The following is a 25,838-nucleotide window of genomic DNA, read 5'->3' as shown; positions in this document are numbered from 1 at the left end:
GAACCTGAAATACCATGTCATAAATCTTTCTGTTAAAACTTCAATCGCTGTAGACAAGCCAGTAGAAGATCAACAAAAATTGCATATCTCTTTATAGAACCCCAGCAAGAGGTGCAAGCAATTATTCCTTCAGCTTACAATGTGTTTGCCTTGAATTAAAAACTGTTAGTCACAATTAAAAAATGAAAAAAAAAAGAGGTTGAGCCTTAAGAGAATTCTAGCTATGCCTTCAGGCACATTTAGAAAGGTTCAAAAATCAATTAGGCAAGAAATCTAACTACTAGTATTAAAAAGATCGCAAATATAATTGCTTAGTCCCAAGATTGACCCTATGAAAAATTATTTTTCCTTAATAATTCTTCCTAATAGAACAGACTGCTTATAGATTGAATATAAATATACATATGTATATAATTCTTACTTGACAGAAAGATTATTGCCTCTGTTCATGTTGGAGATACATTAGCAGTTTTGAAGAACTATTAAATGAAAATAAGTGAAGTATAAAACTGTCATAGGTTGCAAAGTTTCCATAAATGAACCTGGCTTATTTCACCTATATTTTTTTTCCTGATGCTTTTGTGCACTTGAATTTTCCTTTTTTCTCCCAAGACAGGCAGTATAGGGTATTGGTTAACCTCAGGCTGTACAGTTAGACAGGCCTGGGTTCATATCTCATTTATATCCCACCCTAGATCTGTGACCTTGTGAAATTTATGCACCATTGTAAGTTTCAAGCCTTACACAAAATGGGGATAATAATAGTATATCCTTTACTAGTTTGTTGTGAGAATTAAATGAGAAAATGTATATAAAATGCTTAGATCATTCCAGGGTCAGATTTAGTATTCAAGGAACATTGATTTTTGTTGGTATTTTCTAATCTTGGGTGAATCCCTGACCACCCACAGAAATGTGTTTATTCTAGCGTCCTACTATATTATTTCTTTTAAAAAAAGTTTTAATCAACTTTTTTGGCTATATAATATATACAAACACATGCACGCATATATGTGAGAAATATATGTTTTTTAAATATATTTCTATATATTGCATGTGCATATGTTTGTGTGCATATATACACACACACACAAAAGTAGGCTTTATTTTTTAGAGTAGTTTTAGGTTCCCAACAAAACTGAGCAAAAGGTACAGAGATTTCCCATATACCCTCTATTCCTACATACACACAGCTTCTCTGCCATCAACATCCCATACCAGAGTGGTACAGTTGTTATTACAGATGAACCTACATTGACACATCATTATCACTCAAACACCATAGTTTACATTAGGGTTCACTCTTGATGTTGTTCATTCTGTGGGTTTTGGTAAATGTAGAGAGACTTGTCTTCATCATTATACTATCATTCAGAATAATTTCACTGCCCTAATAGTCCTCTGCACTCTACTTATTTGCTCCTTCCCTGCCCAATAACTCCTGGCAATCATGGATCCTTTTGCTGTTTCCATAGTTTTGCCTTTTCCAACATGTCATATAGTTGAAATTATACAGTGTGTAGCCTTCTCATATCAGTTTCTTTCACTTAGTAATAAGCATTTAAGGTTTCCCCATGTCTTTTCAGGACTTGACAGCCCAATTTTTTACCTCTGAATAATATTCCATCAACTAGATGCACCCTAGTTTATCCATTCACCTATTGATGAACATCTTGGTTGCTTGCAAGTTTTGACAATTATGAATAAAGTTGCTATAGGTAAGCATGTACTGGTTTTTGTGTAGACATATATTTTCAACAACTTCGGGTAAATACCAAGGAGTTTGATTGCTAGATCATGTAGTAAGACTATGTTTCCACTGACAATGAATGAGAGTTCCTTTTCCTCCACATTCTCACTAGCATATGGTGTTGTCAATGTTCCAGATTTTGACCATTTCAATACGTGTAGTAGTATATCATTGTTGTTTTAATTTTCAGTGATGTTGGGTCCCTTTCACAATGTATTTGCCATCTGTATATCTCCTTTGGTAATGTGACAGGTCAGGTATTTTACCCATTTTTTAATCTGGATGTTTTATTTCTTATTGTTGAGACTGAAGACATTTTTGTATATTTTGGATCACAGTCCTTTATTAGACATAGCTTTTGCAAATATTTTCTCCCAGTCTCTGGTATGCCTTTTTAACATCTATAATTTTAGAACCCAGTTTGTAAATTGCTATATATACACACACACATATATAACCATATACATGTATATGTATATATATTGGCCATATATATACGTGTGTGTGTGTGTACTTTACCTTCAAAACAGGGAACAGTTTGTTTTGTACCTTTCATAGCACAGCATTCCACATAGTCTCCTACATACATCAAGGTATTGGTTAATGATTTGTTGACCAACTGAATGATTAAAGTCCAGTTGAAGTCATTTCAATATAATGATATCTGAAACCTAGACATTTCATGGGGAGGCACAAAACTAGTGTTGTCAGCCAGGATCTCTTACAAATTATATCCTCCATCTGCATTAGTCCTTTACATATTAAGACAGATTATATGTAAGCATCAAGGACAAAGAGAGTCATACAAAGATAGCCGAAAGATTTTCCTAGAATTGGACATAAACTTTTCACAGGTTTTTCAGAGTTGAGGGAGTTATTAAGTGAACACCTGTATACATAGGATTGTGAGTCTTGGGATTATAAAACGGATGTCTCAGATAGAAGCAAATTATGGTTAATTCTTTTTGTCTGGTGCAGATTTCAAACCTTCCATTAACAAAAAATACTGTAGCAATAGTGAAAAGCGGATATTAATTTGTTCAACAATATTTTAAGTGTCTATCCTGTGCTGAGGCATCATGGAGTAGCCAAAGACGAATTTAATATAGATGTATTCAAAGATATATAAAATCCTAGGGGACAGAAGAAGTTTATGCACAAATAATCATGGTGCATGGTAGATAGTTATGTGCAAAATTGGGAAAGGAAGATCTTATGGCTGAGTGAGGAGCAACCATTAATTCTTCTAACAGACATATATTAAGCTCCTACTGTGGTCTAGGTTTTATGCCAGATAATGAGGCTTCAGAGAAGCATTGCAAAAATCTCATACCTTCAAGATCCTCACCGAGCAAGAGTCAGGTCCAAGGGTAAAGAGGGTTTTATGAATAACATCTCAGGAAATACCTTGCAGAAAAGGTAGCATCTGAATATTGAGAGATATGAACAATGAGAGAATGCACTCTCCAAATACTGGCAACAGAAATGGCACAGGCATCAAATGTCTCGTGTTATAAAAAACAAATAATTTGCTATTTTCTGATTTATTTTGATGATCATTCTATACCTAGAACTGTTTAATGAATGTTTAACTTGATATAGATATTATTTTAAATATTTTACTTTAACAGAATCTTCTATAACCCTTACTAGACTTCTGGGGCAGATACGATTTGTAAAATTCTTCTGCTTAATTATAGTAAAGAAAATAATGACTTGCCCCACCTGGGACAGGGACATACCCTCAAGCACATTTGACTTTGAGTCCTATGCTGCAGATCAAAGCCATGACAAAACCCTTGTGACCTCACAGAATTTGGTCTCCATAAAAGAGTTCACATCTCAAAATATCTTGAAAACATATTTCAAAGAATGCCTGCAAAACCAAAAATAGTTAAAGAGAGAGAGATTGAGATTGCTCTGAGCTGGTAAATATGAGCTTATCAAGACTGAAGTCAGAATGAGCAGTCTTGTGGTAACATGAGTTTGTTTTTGACTGCAGGAGAAGGTTAAACAAGGAAGGGATTTGCTTAGACGAGATGGTGTCATGACAAGTGAAGGAAGAAATCTGTGTTGTTTACTTCCTATTGAGATCTGATCTTCTCCATTAAGCAGAGTGATACAGTAGAAAGGATAATATGAATACAAGGAAATTTAAGCCCAAGATAAAGAAAGTGGAAAAGAAGATTTAAGCAAAGGCAACACAGATGGAAGATCTGGAGGGGGTGGTTAAAGTCTTACAATTGCATTTGCAAATCCACAAGAAAAAGTAGAGGGAGATATCTAGCTAATAAACAGTTTGCAAAGGTCTGAGCATTTTAACTTGCTGAAAGCTGAGATCAGCAACTAGTCAGTGTGATTATTTAAAAAAACACAAACAATGTAGATGAAAGAATAATGTCTTAATTAAGAAACATAGTACACTGTTTAGTTCCCATCTTATAATGCTGCATTGAAGTCAGTGTATTTTGCTAAGATCCATTAGAATCTAAGCTTATTAACAGACTGGATATCTGAAAGGTGAATGGTTAGGGGGAAAAAAAACTCTACTTAAAGATTGATAGCTAAAGAATGGAAGATGATTTGCTGGCAGAAGACTTGAGCTGATGATGGGCAAAAGAGTGGCCCGAATAAAGAAATAGGCGAAGAGCTGTCATATGTGGAAAAGGTACAGATTACGCTAAAAGGATCCATAGTACAGACCCATGAAAGAGAGGTAGCTTTCAATTCAAAAGGATTTTAATAATGAATAGGCTGCTTTGAGAAGTAGTAACATAACTGACATGTTTCAAGTTGAACTTAAGTGACTCTTAGATATTTTAGAACAGCTTCCTCCATTGGGTAGAGGTTTGGGCCTAAGATCACTTCCCAGTTCTAAGATTTTTGTTATCTTATTCATCAGTATTTTTAGTCATTGGCAAATTTCCTCTTATTTCTTTCATCAGTTTCCCCCAGTGTATTACAGTACAACCTAAAATAACAGACCAAGAGGAATTCTAAAATGTTCTATTTATAGTCCCCCCCCAAAAAAATCATTCACAAATTCAAGTTTTAAATAATCTGATCAAATAAGATGAAAATAAAGCATTATAATGAATGGGAGTCAATTCCGAAGTCTGAGGGAAGGGAAATAAGGCAAAGGATATTGACATTTTTACCTTTTTGAATACTGATTTTTTTAAAAGAAAGCTCAGTTTATAGGCATTCTCTTAAACTATCAATAGGGGAAAAATAGATAATTCTTAAGACTAGTAATGTGAAGGAGTACAGAAAGCTCAGTTTATAGGCATTCTCTTAAACTATCAATAGGGGAAAAATAGATAATTCTTAAGACTAGTAATGTGAAGGAGTACAGTACATATTGTGTAGTATAAATTAAAACCTAGGAGGAAAATATTTACTCAGCTAGGTTATTGAATTATGTTTGATAACCATTATTGTCCAATAATGAATAAATAAGACCAAAAGGAGTACTAGAATTGACCCTTCCATTTGTGTGCTCTCAATTTTTTATTGCCTAAGACTTATTAATCTGTGCACACATACACTATATAAAAAGTTGGTGAAAGAATGAGGTTTGCAATTATTTTTTATTCTGAAGGTTATGCACATTAACAACTTGTTTTCTCAACACTTTACTTCTTAGTGAGGAGGGATATCTGATGTTCTTTTGGTGATGACTATTACTTTTCCCTGTGCCCTATTTGTTTCTTGCATTATATGTTGGCCTTGACTTGACTTTAGGAAGGGTGAACTCCCTTATCCCCATGCTATCTCTATTATGCCTTATAAAGTTTCTCTTTACATAGTAAATATAGGTTGTGTTAACTCCATCAATGTTATGGAAGTATAATTGCATATCAATCAAAACCATTGTCAACACAATCATACAGAATATATTTTTACTTTGTGTTCCATGCTGTCTTTATTTTTTGATAGGTTATAAACAGCAGAAACCCAGGAAACATCATTTGTGTGACATCAATAAATAAAAATAAACCCACTCTACAAATAAACGTGAAAGATTGCTCCCTGGATACATTTATACTGTCTAAATATAGTCCCCTGGCCTCAACCAAAGTAAATGTAGCTACAATTTTGAAGGAAAACATCAGCTGTGAATGTAGGGTCTTCACAAGTCTCTGCTGCAGTAATTGCTGTCAAGGCATCTTAGCATCCTGCAAGAAGCTAGATTTGGTTGTTTCTTTTATTTCTTATTTTTTAAAAGATCTTTTAAAGTAAGACAGTATCTAAGTGCAGTAAACCCAAGAGAATCCCACAACCTAGATAAAAAACAATTTTACATCTCAAAGAAGGCAGAAAGAGTACGCTATTTTGAAGTTATAGCAATGCCATTTTTAGGCTAAATTTTCAGTTTATTGCTCAACAGTGATTATCACAAACTGAACCATTATGAATTAAAATATATTAAAGTATATACAAATTGAGACAGTAACTAAAAATAGAAAAGAATTATAGAACTGAAAATGATGATCTAGAAAAAAATGCACTAAATGAGGAAACTGAAGCAAGAGAAGAATTATGTAATTTGTCCAAGATTACAAATATAGTTAGAGACAAAAATTGCAGTTCTCTTGATTCTCAGGGCACCATTGTTTGCTCTTTCTATTATGAAATTTTTTAGCACAAATAAATAACATAATAAGCCTCCATGTGCCTGTCACCCAGAGTCCACGTGGAAGCATTTACAACAAAAAGTTTATGTACTTCTTTAAACTCATATTTTACTTTTTTATTCAAAATATTTTGTTTTATATCTTGGCTGCTCCTTATGAAAATGTATGTATTTATGCTTGGTTATCTCATTCTTAGAATGATTTTCCAAAGACTAGTGCCTTCATTTTCTTTGAAATGACTATTTTTATATCCAACAGCGTGGTTTCAGTTTAAAAGTCGTATGTTATTGTTTTCATCTTTTTATCAATCACTTAAGAGATTATTTTTCTCTCATATTACATTGATTGATATGTTTCAAACAAAGCTAAAATATATTGGTAAGAATGTACACATTTCTTACTTTAATGGGAAAGTTTTTAGTGTTAAGAATAATGTTGGCAGTTGATTAAGATATATTTGGTTTTGTAATGCCAAGGAATGCTCTTTTTCTAGTTTATTATGTGATTTTTTAAAAAAGAATGAATATTGAATTTAAAAATATATCTTTACAGAATCTATCTTAATAATACATTTTATTTTTTCACATTTGTCCTAATGATGCATATTAACAGGTTTTCTAATTTTGAAACATCTCTAAATATTTAAGCTAAGTCTTCTGTATGGTATCTGAAGTGAAAAAGGACCAAGTTTTAGTCCTAGGTTTCTATTGCAGTACCTGAGTAATAATATACATATTCTAGAAAGTAGCATGTGATAATATTTGTGATAGGAGAGTTATTCTAAAAATAATGAGTTGCATAGTAGCAATTATTTTAAACAGTTCATAATAGTCTCTGTAAAGACTAAGGAAATGGCTAGTGCAATAATAAATGAGAATTTACCTTATACAACTTGTGACTGGATAGTTTAAGAGATATCACTGAAAGTCTTAGGAGAGCCTTGCCTAGCAAAAGAATGAAAAAGAAGTGTTATTTTTCTTAAATATCAAAAATAATACATATTCTTCCACAAAATAAGTTGGGTTAAAATTAAGATGTGGCTCAGAAATGGATGAACTCAACAATAGTTTTGAAAGTCTCAGTTAGTCTTTACATGGAAGGCCACAGGTAGAACTTTTGATGTTGAAAGGTTATTTTAGGTGGTTATCAAGTTTCTGATTATTGTTCATTTATTTGGAGAAATTGAGTGTTGCCTACTTTTCCTGCATACTGTATCAGTAATATCTTCCATAACCAGTACTCTTTGGTGGTCTGTGCCAATATCAGTTATTTGATTGTTTGTTTGTTTTTTCTCCCCTACCCCCGTTATTTGTCTTAAAAACGAATTACAATAGTTTAGCTCTTGTAGCATAGATTAGACATTATGATGTTATAAGCAAAATGATGAGTCACAATTCATTAAAAACAAAAATATAATTCTAAAAGCAATTTAAATTTATGAGACAAGTTTATAAATCTTTCTTGAGAACACTTTCGTAATTTCTTCTTATAGCATTCTTTACATAAAATAAATTCTGATAACAAAGTTTGAGACAGCTGATAAAGTTAATTAAAGCAGAAAATTGTATTATAATGACTTCAAAGGAATATGGAATAAGTTAATTTTGACTGGGTAAACTTATCAAAAGCTTAATGTTACCAAGTTGATTGTGCAGGGTTCACATTTGTTGCATCTTGGCCCTAACTTAAATGTTTTCCACATCTCTTACTCACCTATTATTAACTGTAATTACTGAGTCGTGTGAGTTAATCGTAGGTTATTACTTGTTAATTATTAATTAGAGTGCAACCAGAGCTGATATTAAATATCCTTCACTCTTTTTTTTCCCCCTACATTAAAGCATGTTACTCAAGGAGAAAGAGTTTCGATTATTTTTTGGTTAATTTTTGGGGGCAGCACTAGTTTTATGTTGATGATCCCTTGCATTAAGTATTCACTCAGAACTGTCATTCTCAGGCAGCATCTTGGATAGAAAAAGCTCAAACTAGAAATGTTATCATTACACTAGACCTATGTATACGGGCTAAGGGAGAAATAGAAAGTCATAATGGTTGAGAGGTTGATTTCAAACAACTAAGATAAAAATTAAGCAATTTAAAGAATTACAATTTATAAGTAGAAAACTTGAAATATTCATGGAAGGAGAGTATTAAACATGCCAGAGAAGTGATCATTATATTTTTAAGAGAAGAGTTAGTTAAGAAAGAAAAATTAAGATTAGCATCAACATTTCTAATCATAATCTGAAATTGACTAAGAAAATTGAAAAATTATAGTACAGAAATATTTCTAATGGATCACTTCCTATTTCAAATATCAACAATCCTACTTATTAAGATATTTTTATTATTGTGATATAAAGAAATAGTGATGGTTGATATCATACTAAACCACATAAAAGCATCATGAACTAGTACTAGACAATGACTTCTTTGATTCAACCAAAATGGTTACAAAATTCAGATTTATATTTACTTGATTATTGATCACGGCATTTGGAAGACTTGAACTGCTGGTAAGTTATTACCATTTCTTTTAAAATATCAAATTTATTACCTTTGGAAAACTATAACTAAATCTATCATTTTCTTTCCTATTTAGTCACAAATTTATTTAGCAAAAATCTCTATGACTGATTTTATTTTGATGATTATATATTCTACATATATCTACTATATCTCTCTCTCTACTATAGTGTTTCTCCCTTACAGAGTCTTTGAACTTCTGGTGACACTCCAGAATTTTAATCAAACCTAAAGAGTAGTGCTTTCATTTCTTTTACCAGAGCTCTTGAAATATGAGAAATTCTGTCCTGGCCCTAATGCAAATGAAGATTTAGCTTACTAGCAATTCTGAACATTTGGACTAATTTAATGCCCGTGAAAGAGGAGTTGCTGGGCTCTGCCCACACCCATCTTGGCAAGTTTGTCAGTATACAAGCTTCCTAAAATGAAAAGGATTTAGAACCCCATGTGGCCTTTTCTACCTCCAAGGGATCTTGAAGATGGTACAAAGGGAGGTAGTATTATGTGGTTGAAAGACATTAGTTTGGAGTCAGACAAGCCTAAATTGCATGTGACTAGATTGATGTTTCAGTCATGTGGTGTCAGAATTGTACCTACTTGCTCTGAGTTTCAAACATCTTCAAAATGGAGATTGTAAGGTTGGAAAATAGAATTATTACAGGAATTAATGGAGTGAAGACTTGAAAAGTACTTGTTTTGCATGGTATATAGAATAGTGAAGATGTTAGGATCTCTCTGGTTCAAAAAGGCTAACTAGTATCACATTTAAGCTGCAACCTCTGCAACCACATTGTGTCTCCTCAAAGGAATAATGGTATGATTAAGCATACAAAATCTAGAATCAGACTACTTGAGATCAAAGCACAGCTCTGATGCTTTTTAGTCATGTGATTTGACAAGTTATTAAACCTCTTAAGGCTCAACTTCTTCATATTGTAAATGGAAATAATAATATATAGTCATATGTATTATTTCTTGTAATGTGCTTAGAGGGAGTGCCTGACACATGGCAAGAAGGATAGTTATCATCATCATCATCATCATCATCGTCATCCATCGGCTGCTAAATTGCTTTTCTTCTTGATTAGCCACATTCATTTGGGAAGATTTGACACTGATTTTACAAAACAGCGAATAAGTTAGATATGGTCGCCATTTGGCCTTAGAATGATATTGTGACTAATTTCTCAGTTCCTTTTTACCTTCTCAATTAGGTTTGGTTTATGTTCATTTTAAAAGAGTAGACATGTTTCGCAGGGGAAGTGTATGAATTGGATATAAGATCACAGCTGTAATATTGTAATCTTGCTGTAATATTTAATACTTAAAGATTTGTCAAAGATAACCTGAGTTTACTGAAAAATTCTGTTAATCAAAAGTGTCATGGCTTTTGTGGGTGGCTCTTGATTTTCAACTATTGTCAGCACAGGTCTTTAAGTAGCTGTCTCTTGTACTCCAATAGGTGACCATAATGAGTTTTTGATTCATGAAAGGGCATTTTCACAAAGAAACACTGTTCTTTTACTAGTAGATTCAATGCCAAGATACACTCTAAAATTCTCAAAGTCTTTTCCTCCAGAAAAATATGGAGGATCAACTATTTTGGGATGGGGAAAGCAAGGTGTTAACCAGGCAAAAGTGTTAACCAGCAAAGTGTTAACCAGACAAAAGATACAACAAAGGTGCTGAGATAGGTCAGAACATGGGACATTCCTGGGAATGAAAGGCTAGTACAGTACAGCAGTAAGAAAAAGGAAGAGAAGGAACACTTGTTCTTTTGGTGGAGGGCTGCTATGTTAAGTTTGCTCCAGGTATTTGTCAGGCTGTTTTACTCTGTTAAATGTCCGCAAGTCTCCTCAAAATATCCTCTGGTTCTTCCAGGTGAACAGTGAGAAGTGACATGACAGCCTTAGGGAGCTTCCAGTGGTCCCTACTCTTGACAAGTTAGGAATAAACCTTTATCTCAAGTTCAGAATGTCCAGGAAATATTTGAATTCGAGCACCTTGTAAGTTTTGACTTCAAAATTTTTAGCCAAATTGCAGGGTAAATTCTCATTTGACTTCATTTATTTGAAATTTTTGTGAAAGTAGAGTTGGAGAAAGAACCTTTCCTCTTGTTGGAAGTGACTTGTTCACTGCCTAGAAGACTGCATTTTCGGACACGGGCTTTGAACCATTTTTTTCTGCTCTTATGGGTGAACAGGGAGGTGAAAGGGTTTATAGGTGAAAACTGTTGTTTCTTCTATTCGTTTGTGGAGGGTACTTGAAAAGCTAGTCAAATACTTTCAAATGGTATTTGTGAGGTGGAAATTTTACAGAGAACACATGCTATATCTTGAGATAAAAGGGCTCTCTCTAGAGAAATAAATTAACAAGACATTTTACCCCACAAAGAAACTAAACATCTTACATTGGTTTTGAAATATAAGCATAGCCTGATGAATCATTTTTTGACATTGCAGAAGTAAATGACTTTGGAAAATGTGGTGAGTCCCTGTTGATTCAGAAAGTCTCTTATATATTGCATTTCATAAAGCACATGAATGAATGACACTTAGGAGCAAACAGTTAGATGAATGTCAAGAGGCATACTGGTAGGTCCTACATTTATATAAACAATTTTCCATTCTCAATTAGAGAAAATTTTTAATGTACTTAGCCACCTATTTTTTTAATTGCTTTATTTGTGTAAATGATGCATTTTACTTTTGTTATACACAGTTCCATAATCTAACTTTACCTCCTAGACAAACTTTCTGGATAATACCTGTATATATTCATACATAATTTGCATATCTTAATCACTATAAAGAGTCCATATATTTCTATCTGTATCTGCATTTGTTCATAAAATCATCTGTCCTCATACATACATATTTTTGCTCCTTAGGGCCTGCTCACATACTAATTCCTCTCCCTGGAAACTCTTACATTCATTATTGATTTCTTCTCAGCTGTAGCTCTTCAAAGAGGCTTTCTTAATTACTCAGTTTCTCCCATGACACCCTTACTCTTTGTCTTTTTGACACTTAGTGTGCTTTATATGTTAATATAAATTTTAATGTATAAAGAAATAATGTGAGACTTAAGCCTCATAATGACAGCAGCACCCTCTGCTTTGACCATACTTTATCCAGAGCTCGACAGAATGCTATAAGTATAGTAAAAAGTCTATTTTTTTTAATAAATAAGTAAATATTGGTAAGTACTAAACTTCACGTGTGGTAGTTCCAAAATTTTATTGTCATTTATGCCAGAAAATCATGCAATTGAGGAAAATGAATGTATATAAACATAACCAACAACATCCATTTAAAAATTTTTGAGTCATGAAAAGAGTGGTACAGTGTTTTGCAGAATGCAATGCAGCTTAAAGATTGACTTGATTCATATTTCTTGGCATTACCTTATTTTTGTGGTGGTAGTATTTTTTTATGAAGATGAAAATAGGTCATACTCATTAGGAATGTCAGCCTTAGAGAGAGTCTATATTCTATTCATTGTGCCAAAATTACACACGTAAACATAGATTTATTTTGGGTGGCTGTAGGAATTATTACTTATCACTTCAGGGATAATAGAACCTTGCTGATTCAATAGAAAATAGTCATTGGTGAATGCATTTCTATGCCCATATGCACATATTTTGTTTTTTTCTGAGGATGTCAGACAAATAGTCCTGGACTAGGAGTCAATAACAAAGAGAAAAAGAAAAGGATAAAGGTAGCACTGTCAGCTTTTCCTTTAGGATGCATTTCAAGTTGGGCTTCACTTGAGGCTTGTGAAAACCAAGATAGCATCATTAAAAAGACAGTCTATCAAACACACCTGAAAACATTGTTTCACCATTATTTTTCTGGTTTTAAGTAATGATTTACAAACAGAATTTTAAAAAATGATATCCCTTCCAAACTAGTCTTTCCAGTCCAAACTTACTATATATAGCTTATATCAATGGAGGAATTGAAAATAATTATGTTGATTTATTTTCATTTTTAAAAGACTTTTTGAAAAATACAAGAGCTAATTTTGTTTCACCTACAACCGTGTTACTAAGGTAACGTTTACCATGCAGATGACTAAAATTACCAGCTGAGGATGTTTTGTCTATTTGTCCAAAAAATGTTGTGCTCTGTGCTATGGAAATTTGGAATATTAAGAGTCAGATTTTTTTTTTTTTTGAGTTGGAGTCTCACTCTGTCGCCCAGACTGGAGTGCAGTGGTCGGTCCCGGCCACCTCAGCCTCGACCTGCTGGGCTCCGGCGATCCTTCCACCTCAGCCTTCTGAGTAGCCGGAATTACAGGCATGCGCTACCATGCCCGGCTGATTTTTTGATTTATTGTAGAGATGAGGTCTCGCTGCCCAGGAGGGTCTCGAACCCACGGGCTCAGGCAATCCACTCACCTCAGCCTCCCAAAGGCACGGGATTACAGGCTGAGCCACCGAGCCCGGCTAAGAGTCAGATTTTAATTATATGGTCAGCTCTCCTCGAACATGATGGTCTTGCAATACAACAAGAAAATGAAATCCACAAATAATCCCAAACTCCTTCTCTAGAAGAACCTTTTAGCATATAAATATCAACAATTGGCAGAATTGGTAGAATGTCTCTTCCTTGTCCCATTTCTGGTAGAGGTAGTGATAAGTAGGGTAATGGCCCAAAGAATAGGAGTCAGACAGAAGCAGAAAAATAAAGGCTATAATTTTAATCAGTACCTAAAACACAATATTTATTGCACATCGTTTCCTGAATGACTGCACAATGTGACTGTACAAGCAAAATGAAATGTAAAACTCAGATTCAGGTTCTTAAAATCATAATACTTTAAAAAAATCAGGAAAACATGAACAGCATCAAAAAAAGAAAACCAGTTCATGTTTGATCAGCCTACTGCACTTTGGCCAGAGCTTAACTGAAGCCAGTCTGAATCTGAGATCTCTATGAAGCATCCCAGAAGTGTGTTATGATGCCTGACCACTAGGCCAAGTATACAAACCAGAAGTATTGCCTGCAAAAAAATTAAGAATGTTCCATAGGCCACGATGTCAATACTTATTTCTTCCTTGATCTGATTTCTGTTCCTTGGTTATGCAAGGGGAAAAAAGTTTAATAGAACACATTATTTACACATAAAGATATATTGGAAGACTAATATTTACTTCATGATGATTGACATTTTAGTGGATAGAGATGCAGAATTAATGATCTCAGTGAGATGGGCTCTGCTTCATAAGAGGATAAATTAGCTTTATTTAATTCTTCAGCTGCCATGGTATCATACAGAGGTTTGCTATTTGGACCATGGGAAGTACCTTGAAAAAGGCTTGATGAAGACACTGAACCCATGGTCACACTGGAGAACTCCGTAATGGTTCAAGAGTGTCCTCTCAAGCATAGTATAAAGGATAGTCTAGTATTGTCTCAATTAGTGAAACAAAGTAGAGAAAATCTCAAAAATTACAGGATTATTAGCTCACTCAAGGATACTGCAGCTAGTCATTTAGTAAGCTAACTTCATTTCAACTTTTTTGTTTTTTGTTTTTTGTTTTGTTTTGTTTTTTGTTTTTTTCAGTTGGAGTCTCACTCAGTCACCCAGACTGGAGTGCAGTGGCCGCTCCCGGCCACCGCAGCCTCGACCTGCTGGGCTCCGGCGATCCTTCCACCCCAGCCTTCCGAGTAGCCGGAATTACAGGCGCGCGCTACCACGCCCAGCTGATTTTTTGATTTATTGTAGAAATGAGGTCTCGCTGCCCAGGCGGGTCTCGAACCCGCGGCCTCAGGCAATCCACTCACCTCAGCCTCCCAAAGGCGTGGGATTACAGGCTGAGCCAACGAGCCCGGCTCTCAACTTGTTTTGATTCTTGATTTAATTTCATCTGAGAAGTGACAATGTGAGAAAACAGAAGCACTGAAGGGGTTTGATGTTATCACCAGAGCTCAGGCGGTATCTGTCCTCAAAACGAGGTCTGATCTAAGTCCTACATGCCTGAGAATGCAAGAAGTCTTACTAATAAGGACTAGCCCTTCCACCACTCCCTGGGGAAAGGGAATATACTTTCTTGGAAAAAAAAAATATGTGGTTTACAAGGGCCTCATAGGTTACAGATACATTAACTTCATGGGAATATCCTCTTCCCTCCTAAATTGGAAAATATCTGATTTAAAAACATAGTAAAATCCAGAGTTTATTTCTCCTATAGACTTTGAAAAAAAACTAATAGAAATTCAAATTCAAATTTAGCTGTGTTTGGTGTGTTTACAAAAACTCAATTAGTAATTTTTTTAAAAGATGTGGGGTATAATTCAGGATTAGGTATACAAATGGTCACTGTACAGGTAAAATTTGACCCAAACTTTGGGCCCCACTTCGCCTGGTGTGCGATCAGGTACCCTTGTTGATGAAGTGTTTCCCCACTCCCCTCCCCTGACAGTGTCCTGCTACTGCCAATCCCTTTCTTATAGTCTTTTGATAATTGTTCAGGGTCCGCTTTTGAGTGAGATCATGTGGTACTCAGTTCTTTGTTTCTGTGATAGATCACTGAGTATTATAGATTCGTAATTTCTTTTTAAAATTTTTTCTGTGATCTACTTTGCCTTACATTTAAGATTTCCCTAAACCATAATATCATTGAGATGGGAGAGAATATAGAAGTTGGCTGGTCACATATGCACTGCTGAAATATAGTCAAAAGCAGAACAGTTTACTCCACCAGAGAGTACAGTTAGAGTTTTAAATGTTCTCTCTTGATCCAAGTAGTAGATCGATGTTCTGACTCTGATCAAGTCTCAGCTTTTCTGATCTGTGACTTCTTCATTTATAAGATAGATATCCTTGCTTTACAGCTTGTTGTGAAGATTGAGGAGATATTAGGTCTTGCAGCAAAACTAGAATGACTATAATTCAAGCATTATTTTACTTCACTTTCATCAACCTACTATAAAGTTAAACATTGTTTCTCAAACATAAGACTAATAATAGCAGTAATAATAATAATAATAGCTCGCAGGTGATGTGTGGCCATTAACTATGCTAAGAACTTTATATGCATTATCTCATCAAAAGAAAATTGCAGCATGATGCAAATGTTCTGGAATTAAATAGTGGTGATAGTTGCACAACCTTGTGAATATACTAAAAACTACTGAACCATATACTTTAAAAGGGCAATTTTTATGATATGTGAATTATATCTCAATTAAAAAAAGAAAATTGGATGTGCAGATGCAAAAGTAGTCTACTAATTGCTTTGAAGGATGCAATGAGGAATAAGCCAGTATTTTTTTCTACACTCAAGCTGTTTTTAATATGTTTGAGGAGCCGAAACAGGCACGTAAAAACTAACATCTAAGGCAATGTGTGGAGGAAGACTGCCACAGGCTTACAAAGTTTATTAAATGTTCTTAGGACCAAGAGATGAATATAAGCCTCCAGGAGGGTAATATCACTGCCGGGATATAGTCTCATGAACTCAAAGGAGCTGTAGTTTCCTGTAGAATGGGGACATATTAGAAAAGATACACTATCCCGAATGAAGATTTGATGGAAAAATGAACACACTGTTTTTAAAAAAATATATTACCCTTGAATGAGGTCTTTCTAAGATGGAAAGATCTAGATCTTGTTCATTTTGTTTCCTTATTGTGTGGTGCAAAATGAAGCTAGCCAAAAAGAAACACTCTGCAGTAACTCTCCTCTTGATCCAGTCCCCTAAGGATACCTTGATTTCAAGACCTTTTCCTGGACCACCAACAACTGAGTTCTTTCTTTATTTGGAAAGCCCAACCAACTTGGTCAGGTTCCTGAACCCATCTTAGCTATATGATTTGGGACATAGGTTATTAAAATTCTCCAAGGAGATAGAGACAATAGTATTTACCTTTCAGGTCTGCTAGGAGTTTTAGATGATATACACTGTATATAGCCCATGGCCTGGCAGGTGGTGAGCAGCTGGTATGTAGGGGGCCTGATATGTAGCAGCTGGTATGAAGGGGATGGAAGACAGAGGGAACATATCTTTTATGTCCCTGGTTGCTGCTTTGTTCCCTGCTGTCTGTATTAGAGCTGTCCACGTGCTGGCTTGCTGCTGAGGTACAGTTGGAAGTTTTCCGAGACCCTGCAGACCCCTCCCCGAGGTACACCTGTGTTTCACCTCCCCCCTCACGCTCTCAACTTTTGTGCAGGTGTGAGTATTCACATGCTTGATCATATATTCCCAATTTGATTGAAAATTCCAAATGCAGAAAATATACTTAGCCTGTTTGTATTGTCCCTGCAGTAGTAGCACAATTCCAGGTGCATGTTATATATTTAGTTTTTATTTGCTTTCTAAATACATTTTTTTAAATGCTGTTAAATAGGAAAGGTAGGAAACAGGGCAGCAGAAAATTCTTGTTTTTGAAGTTGGGGTGTTGTTTTCTTTTGGTTTTTTGGGGGGAGGAGGGAGTGATTTATAGCTCAGTGCCAGGTTAAAACAACTACACTAAAACCATTTCCTGACATCATAGATCATCTAGATTGGTAAACACAGTCTCTATCAGCCAGTAGGACCTCTAAGTCATTCACTTGAAAATTTATTTGACTTCAATTAGCAATTATCTGAATCAAATTGTTTGTTTTGAGGTGGAAGAACAGGTGGCTCTCTGACACTCTCTGTAGTGTTGCTTATTCTTATAGTAAGAGTAACTACAGACCCCAGAATCCCCCTAGTGCCTTAAAACTTTGCTGGCTGGTGAGGATTTAGTTTCTGGAGGAGCAAAACAAAACATTCAATCCAATTCTGATTTCAATTGGCTATGTAGATTTGAACCATGGGAGACATTCTGTATTCTGAAATGAGCACAAGCATGGAGCGCATTTGAAGACATTGTTGAGGAGTTCTGTCCAAAGTAGGGCCCTGGAGTGCTACACTGTGTCATGTTGCATGACAGAAGCTTACAGAAAATAAACAGGAATCTCTGCTAACCTACATGCCCTCCTGAGCTGCACACTTGTTAATCCTGTTAGGTGCCGCTCTCAAGGAGTGTGTTATACAAACAAACAACAACAACAGAGATATTTTAATTTTTACTGGTCTCTCTGAGCATACTTGAGCCAAACATTTCCACATAAAAACCCTAGAACAGAAGAAAAAAAGCAGTGAACTGAAATCTCATGTAACACATCTGTATGTCATATGTAGAGATTTATCTATTGTATATATTTATATATATGTATATGTTCCATAGGCACATATTATATCTGCATCTATAACATGGAAACATCTTGCTTGATGTATGCCCAAGGTACTGAGTACACCATAAAATCTTAAACTAGTTAAAACATAAATCTTTTAAATACATATGCTATCTCAGATGGAATTAGACAGTGTTTTAAACTGTGGTGTCACTTGCTAGAGCTTTCAGGTACCTTTCTAGTGTTGTATTTCATCATGCCATCAGGTTTTCTCCTTTTAACTTGGTTTGGGTTGTTTGTTTGTTTGTTTCTTTCTTTCTTTCTTTGAGCAGAGTCTCACTCTCTTACCTGGGCTGAAGTGCAGTGCAGTAGCACCATCATGGCTGACTGCAACATTGACCTCCTAGGCTCAGGAAATCCTTCCGCCACAGTCTCTATAGTAGTTGGGACTACAGGTGCATAACACTATGTCTGTCTACTTCTTCTTTGAACTGGTTTAATAATATAATCCTTATTCAGAAATAAGCTTTTGTCAAAAAATTAATAATTACCTTTGTCACTATTTATTTAATGAATCCATGGAAAGACTTCATTAAATTAAATGCCTTGTTACTGATATCCCCATAATAGATATTTGAAATTATGATATGAGCTAGTTATCCATTTCAAGGAAAACACAATAGAGAGAGACAAGTACATGTCCAGTGAAATGGCTGCTGGTTTTGCTAATGCAATATTCATGAGAATTTGCTGAGACAATCACATTTAGTCCCAGAGAATAAGAATTTGAAATGAATTCTTTTAAATTATAATTATCCATTGGCAGAAAGTTTAGCAAGTTTTATTGTTTATGTAATTGAAATGACTTGCTATCCTGTCAACATGAGAGCGTTATGTTTTGAGAATATTTATAGTTTCTGAATGGAATAATACATGTTGGTCTTTCTTGTAAATATGCTTGGTATTGTTATTTTATACTTTATGTACACTTGAAATTTACTAGTTTTCAGGAAAAAAGGGACCCTTTGGCGATCATTTATACTTAATTTGTTTTCTAAGCCTTAATGAAACTTGGAGTAGAGTAGATAATGTCTGAATTAGGGTGGTGCCTGCTGTTTGAACCTACTTTGATGGTATTCATTTCCAGTTTAGCTAACTGTAGAATTTGAATCCATGAGATGTCAAAGATGTCAAAAGTTGAGTCAGCAAATCAACATATCCAAGAAGAGATGGCCATCATTTAAAAGTCAGATGTGCGGCAAGCATCACTGATTCTCATTCTTTCTCAATTTTTTATTTTATTATGCTGGAAGAAATCAAACCCTATGAAATCTGGGAATTTCTGCACCTAGAAAATAAACATTTTACCTTTCATGTTGCAAAAAGACTCAAGGATAAAGTAAAGGGACTTATCTCAGAATTTCGTGTACTTTTTACCTTTATTATTGCAGTGCTTCTATTCACAGAACTTGGACCTCCTTAATAAAGAGAACTCCGATGAAAATAGACTCTTGTAGGCTTTCTATCAGAACAAATGGGACACTTCAATAATTTCAGTCTCTCTTGGATGAGGAGCATGTCTATAATAGAAGAGATCCTAAAACAATGGGTAACTCTAGAATAACAAACATCTTCACATACTTGTGTTAAAAGAGCTGCTTCCTAGGATGCAACAAGACTTTAACCCTGTTCTGTGGGAATATTTTTCTGACCACCAGGGAAGTCCAGTGAAAGTCTTAACACTCCTTTGGTCACACATAGATAGTAAACATACTCTCACTTTTAGATATGAAAAGTAATTTGAGTTCATTCCTCTGTAATAACTGAGCTTCAGTTAGGCCTCTCCATTTTTCCTGCTTTAGCCACATTGGAGCCACCATTTTCGCTGAGAAGGAGAACATAATTGTTATTGTTGTTGTTTTTCCTCTTGTTTCCATGACTTTCACTCCTCCTTCTCTTCCCTGATTTTTCCAGAGATAGAGCAGAAGAAAGGAGACATAAAGGACAGAAATGACCTTACTTGGCTAATATTATAGTAGACATAATATTATAGACTAGCTGGGCTTAGTCTATGCCAAAAGCTCTTGAGAGGGCACTTTTTTGGAGGCATTTTGATAAGTTCTTTAGAGAGTTCAACCACGTTATTAGAAATTTTTCTTACCCGCAGTTCCCTTGAGGTGGGTAAATGCACCTTCTTCAGGTGGTCAGGTTTCCTGCCTCAGCCCCTCAGCATCCATCATTGCAACTCCAAGTCTTTCTGTTGCATTTTCTTCATTTTCTTCACACTCAGCCTATCCCTTCAGGAGCCCTGCAATAAAATTCTATGCTGACTCTCTAACTCATGGTCCATGGAAAATGCTCACATGTTTTTTGTCCTAACAAACTTTGGTGCACAAGTAATCCCTGGTGCAACAATATCTCTTCTTGGCAATCGGGCATCAGCCAGCCAAAATCTCTTCTCCTGAAGATTTTTCAAGTATAGTCAAATCCCAGTTTGCTGACTACCTCAACCACTGCCAACAAGTTCCAGAAGATACATATCAAATTTTCTGAGATGTTCCATTAAAGTCCCTTTCCTCTGCACTTGGGATGAGAGAAAAGTAATCTTCTACCTTGGAGTTATGTGCAAATCATATCACATCACAACTTTCTCCAAAAATCCTCTTCTAATTATCAATGTCTGCTTTTTGATAGACTGGAAATAGGTAATTAATTCAGGGATCTGAATGCAGTTATTAATGCTCTCCTTTGCAAGTCTGGCTTAAGTAATTTTATACTTCATTTTGTAAAATAGAAATAGTAATCAGTTTTTTGACTTATTATCTTATCTCAACATGACAACTTAAACTGATACAAAAATATCCATTTTAACATCCTATTACATGCACATATCAGCTGCTTGCTTTCATTACAAAATTATTTTAGCACACATTGATTAATACATATCTGTTAACTTCAAAGTACACTACAGGGACCCATGGTGATCCTACTCTAGCAGAAGAGATAAAATAGGTAGCAAAAGGTAGCTAGGTTTACCAAATCTGCTACTGCCACTATAGGGTAACACAATAGTTCTAAAATACCTCTCTCATGGGACTGTTATGAGGAATATCAGAGTTAATATTTATACAGTGCTTAGAATACTATGTTTGTGTTTAGCTGTTAAGACACTCAAAATCAAAGTGGGTAGAGTAATTTTGATGGTTGCATAGGCTTGTAGTATATGTTTTCTCCTGGACTTATTATTTTCTACCATATTTCTCATGATGCATACTTTTAAATACATGTCATTGTAAGGCATTTTGGTATTTTGTAGAATGATTCAGGTAATAAGCATACAGCAAAAGTTCAGTGAAACTGGAAATTTTATCAAATGACCTATGGAGACTTTTTAAATTTTTTTCTTTTCTAACCCAGATCTTTTTGCAGGCACTCATTATCTTCTCATTCCAGCAGAATTCCTATTCATTCATTTTCAGTATATTATTTAATGTATTATTTGCATTTTTAGCACACGTGATAAAACACCACAGGAGCGATATAAGTTGACTTTATTAAGCAAATGTACATTTTTGTTAATTTTTTATTTTAAAAAAATCTATTAAAATACTATTTTAAAAAATTACATTATCTACATCATTCGACAAACCTAAAGGAAATCAAAATTTTTTAAAAATTAAAAACCAGACTAACTTCTTATAAGAAAGTGATGCTTTATGGACAGCACGAACCAGGAAAAAATCACAAATATTTAGGATATCTACATGAAGGGGATAATGCGCGGTGTTGCAAAGCATGTTTAAATACTTTCCATCAGCAATGCAATTTTATACAGAATTTTCAGTGTAATCTGATGCAAATACTCTTACTGCTTGCTTCAATGATGAAACGCCAACAAAGAGTCAAGAGAATAAGGTACAAAACTTTAGACTGCCAACATTCCAATTCAAATTTTTTACAGGAAAGGATGGGATATATGTTCTTTAAGTCTCTCTTCTCCCATGTCATTCCTCTCAATTGAGATTTGACAAAGGGTGAACCACAGACCGTCTGAGGTTATGTGCTCTGACAAGGGTCTGCAGCACAGGTATTCTGTGCTACTGATTAAGGGAAAATCCACAAGCTTTAAAAAACAACTGAGCTCATGGTAGAGTTGACAGTCCTTTTAGAGAATGTTTCTCAGAGGCAGAGGACATAAGAATGTTTCTTTGCCACTTTGTATTATGGAATTCTAGATTCAGTGCTAACAACTTTTTAGTTAGAATGATTTGTAACACTGCTTTGTATAATTCAGGGAGAGGGTTAATTTTGGATAACTACATCTTAACTTCAATTTAGCATAAATATAATCTAATAATGAAGGGAGTGAATTTTAGTTTTAGGACATCTCTATTAAGCTATGCAACCTTGAATGTATCTTTGTACCTCTCTGTGTCATAGTTTCATCACTTATAAAATAAAGAAATTGAGTAAGTTTCAGGCTGTTATTATTTGATGGTTTTTGTGAATAGTGACTAAGAAACTGTACTCATTGAATACTTATCTGTGAATCCTATACCCTTAGAATAATTTTCTATATTATGAGCATTTGTCAGTTGGCTCTAAATCATTGCTCTGATTTCACCAGTTATTAGAAAGAAGAATTTCCAGCCTCACTTTTCTTGTGAAATGGAAAGAGTGGATTAAACAAGCTATTTTAAAGGATGTGAAAGGATATTCTTTCATATAGGCAGCTGTGCTTCTGTTTTGTGGCAACCTCTGGGAAGAAGGCAGTTCAATGATCTTGAAAATGTGTCTTTTGGAATATCAATTATCCATGAAAGAGGTGTCTCAACCTTACACAAATGTCAAAAATCTTGCTTCTACCACATATAGTTTTCCAAAAGTTTTTTTTTTTTTTAAATATGTGAGGTACAGTTCAGGGTTAGGTATACAAATGTTCATTATGCAGGTATCCTTGTTGATGAGATGCGCACCCCTTCCACTGGCAGTTTCCCACTGTTGCCAATACCTTTCTTATAGTATTACCACAGTTGTTCAATGTCCACCTATGAGTGAGAATATGTGATACCTGGTTCTTTGTTTCTGTGATAGATCACTCAGTATTATAGCCTCATCATCCAAGTTGCTGTGAAGTTCATAGTTTTATGAACATATTATGTAGCTTTCTTTATGGCTACATAATATTCCATCGTGTATATGTACCACATTTTTTTATCCTCTTTCAATGGGCAGCATGGTCAGTTCCATGTTTTTGCTATTGTGAATAATGCCACATAAACATGTGTGTGCAGGTATCTTTTTCAAAAGGTGATTTGAGTTCCTCTGGGTGTATTCCTGGCAGGGGGATTGCGAGATTATAGGGGAGGTCGATTTTTAGATCTTTTAGGAATCACCAAACTATTTTCCACAGAGGTTGTACTAGTTTGCACTCCCACGAATAGTGTAGAAGTGTTCCCTTTTCCCCACATCCTCTCCAGCATCTGTTGTTTTTTGAGTTATTGATGATGACCATCCTAACTGGAGTTAGGGGGTATCTCAGTGTGATTTTAATTTGCATTTCTTTGATGACTAGTGAGACTGAGCATTTTTTCATGTCTCTGTTGGTTGCTTGTATGTCTACCTTTGAGAAGTGTCTATTCATATCTTTTGCCCACTTTGCAATGGGGCTGGATTATTATTATTTTTTTCTTGGTACATTTGAGTTCCTTGTAGATCCTAGATGTTAGGCCTTTGTCAGATATACAGTTGGCAAATATTTTTTCCCCATTCTGTGGACTGTCTCCCGGCTCTCTCAATGATTTCTTTGGCTTTGCAGAAGCTTGTCAGTTTAATGAGTTCCCACTTGTCTATCTTATCTCTTATGGCGTGGGCACTTGGGTTTTATTTTTAATTTTTATTTATTTATTTATTTTTACCAGGAATTGGCTGCTGTTCCAATTTTCATAAGGTGTCTCCTGCATTTTCTAAGGTTCTTATAATTTGAGGTTTTATGTTTAGGTCTTTGATCCATTTAGAGTTGATGTTTGTGTATGGTGAGAGGTGCGGGTCTTATTTTAATCTTCTGCATATGATCAGTCAGTTTTCCCAGTACAGTTTACTGAATAGGTTCTCCTCTCCACAGTGGTTGGTGGTGGAAGCTTTGCCAAAGATGAGTTGATTGAGAAATTGAGACTTTGCTTCTGGAATCTCTATCCTGTTCCATTAGTCTATATGTCTGTTCTTGTACAAATACCAGGCTGTTTTGATTATTGTAGCTTTATAATAAAGTTTAAAGTCTGGGAATATTATACCTCCCGCTTTGTTTTCTTTCTTTCTTTTTTTTTTTTTTGCTGAGGATTGTTTTTGCTATTTGTGGTCATTTATGTTTCCATATGAATTCCTTTATCGTCATTTACAGGTCTGAGAAGAATGTTGCTGGTAATTTAATGGGTATTGCGTTAAATCTGTAGATTGCCTTGGATAGGATGGACATCTCAAAAACGTTGTTTCTTCCAATCCATGAGCATGGAATATTTTTCCATTTGTTTGTGTCATCTTTGATTTCTTTGAGCAGTGTTTTGTAGTTTTCATTGTAAAGGTTAAATTGGAGGAAAGCACCTGTTGCCCAAAACATACTATTGAACAATACCCTGTATGCAATTCTTATTACGTGCTGACTGATCAGTGTAGTTTAATACAACTGTTTTTCCTTCTTTCTCTCTATTTTTCCTTCCAGCACCAAGGAAAAATTGGAGTTAAGTTTAATGTTGGGACAGATGACATCGCCATTGAAGAATCTAATGCAATCATTAATGATGGGAAATACCATGTAGTCCGTTTCACGAGGAGTGGTGGCAATGCCACTTTACAGGTGGACAGCTGGCCAGTGATCGAGCGCTACCCTGCAGGTAAGCAAGTGAATATGTATTGGGAGAAGATTTTATGAAAAACAAACTGGAAAAAAAAGCACTGTTTGCGTCCGTTTCACCAAATTGTGGTTTTCTGAGAAACCATCAAGTATTTATTGAACTTTAGAGTCATGTGAATGTAATGTTGTCCTAAACTGTTCTTGCTGCAGTGTACAAATGGCACTTTATAGGAGCACTTGAAGGTACACATTATTGTTTGCAAAATTCAGGACATTCATGAAACCAGAAAAAAAAAAAACGCACACGTAAAAGGAACAACATGTCAAAGCTCTTTTTACTGGATTCTTGCATTGGAACAAAGGAATGGCTTTGTCAAAAGTAACAAAGTTAAATTAAAGCTATGAGAGAAACTATTTCAACACTTTTTTTCTGAGATAAAATAAAAACTGCCCTAGTCTTTGATGGTGGTACACAACTGAAATTATGGAAGTGCAGGAAGATCATGAGACAAGCAGAGAAATCTTAAAAAAAAAAATGTACTGTAATTCAGCAGTTAGAAGAACATGTACATAAAAGGAGTTTGTTTTCATTTTCACATAATCGTGAAGTTTCATGAGGATTCTGTTACACAAGGACTACTCACTTTAAGTCTATAAAATGAATGTCAAGCCATTATTTATCTAATAAAAATGGTCTTGTTTATTGTTAGTGAGTTTTGCCAATACTATGTTATTTAAACAAAGTTGATAGATTAGATGTAAACCAGTGTGACTTGTGGTTGCATATAATCTAAATTGGAAAACAAAGGTTCTTTTTTAAGTAAAATAGAAATTAAAATTATGAAGGTATTTTTCTGCAGTCATTATCTCCTTTATATTTCAGTACCAAATAGTTTACTAA

At 34.8% G+C, this 25,838-nt stretch overlaps 1 protein-coding gene across 15 annotated transcripts in view; it reads left to right on the top strand.

Moving 5' to 3' along the window:
• NRXN1 (neurexin 1) overlaps nucleotides 1-25,838 on the top strand; it is a 701,758-nt gene that overhangs the window by 505,994 nt on the left and 169,926 nt on the right. For all 15 annotated transcript variants that reach the window (XM_021717193.1, XM_021717192.1, XM_021717189.1 and 12 more), the window contains one exon: nucleotides 24,806-24,977. In XM_021717193.1, coding sequence (XP_021572868.1) covers nucleotides 24,806-24,977 — 172 coding nt within the window. The remainder of the gene's footprint in view (nucleotides 1-24,805; nucleotides 24,978-25,838) is intronic.

Source organism: Carlito syrichta, unplaced genomic scaffold, assembly GCF_000164805.1.
Source record: "Carlito syrichta isolate Samal-C Ts95f unplaced genomic scaffold, Tarsius_syrichta-2.0.1 Scaffold309463, whole genome shotgun sequence".
Taxonomy (NCBI): domain Eukaryota; kingdom Metazoa; phylum Chordata; class Mammalia; order Primates; family Tarsiidae; genus Carlito; species Carlito syrichta.
Note: the sequence above shows the minus strand (reverse complement) of the source record. Positions and strands in the feature narration are given on the sequence as shown.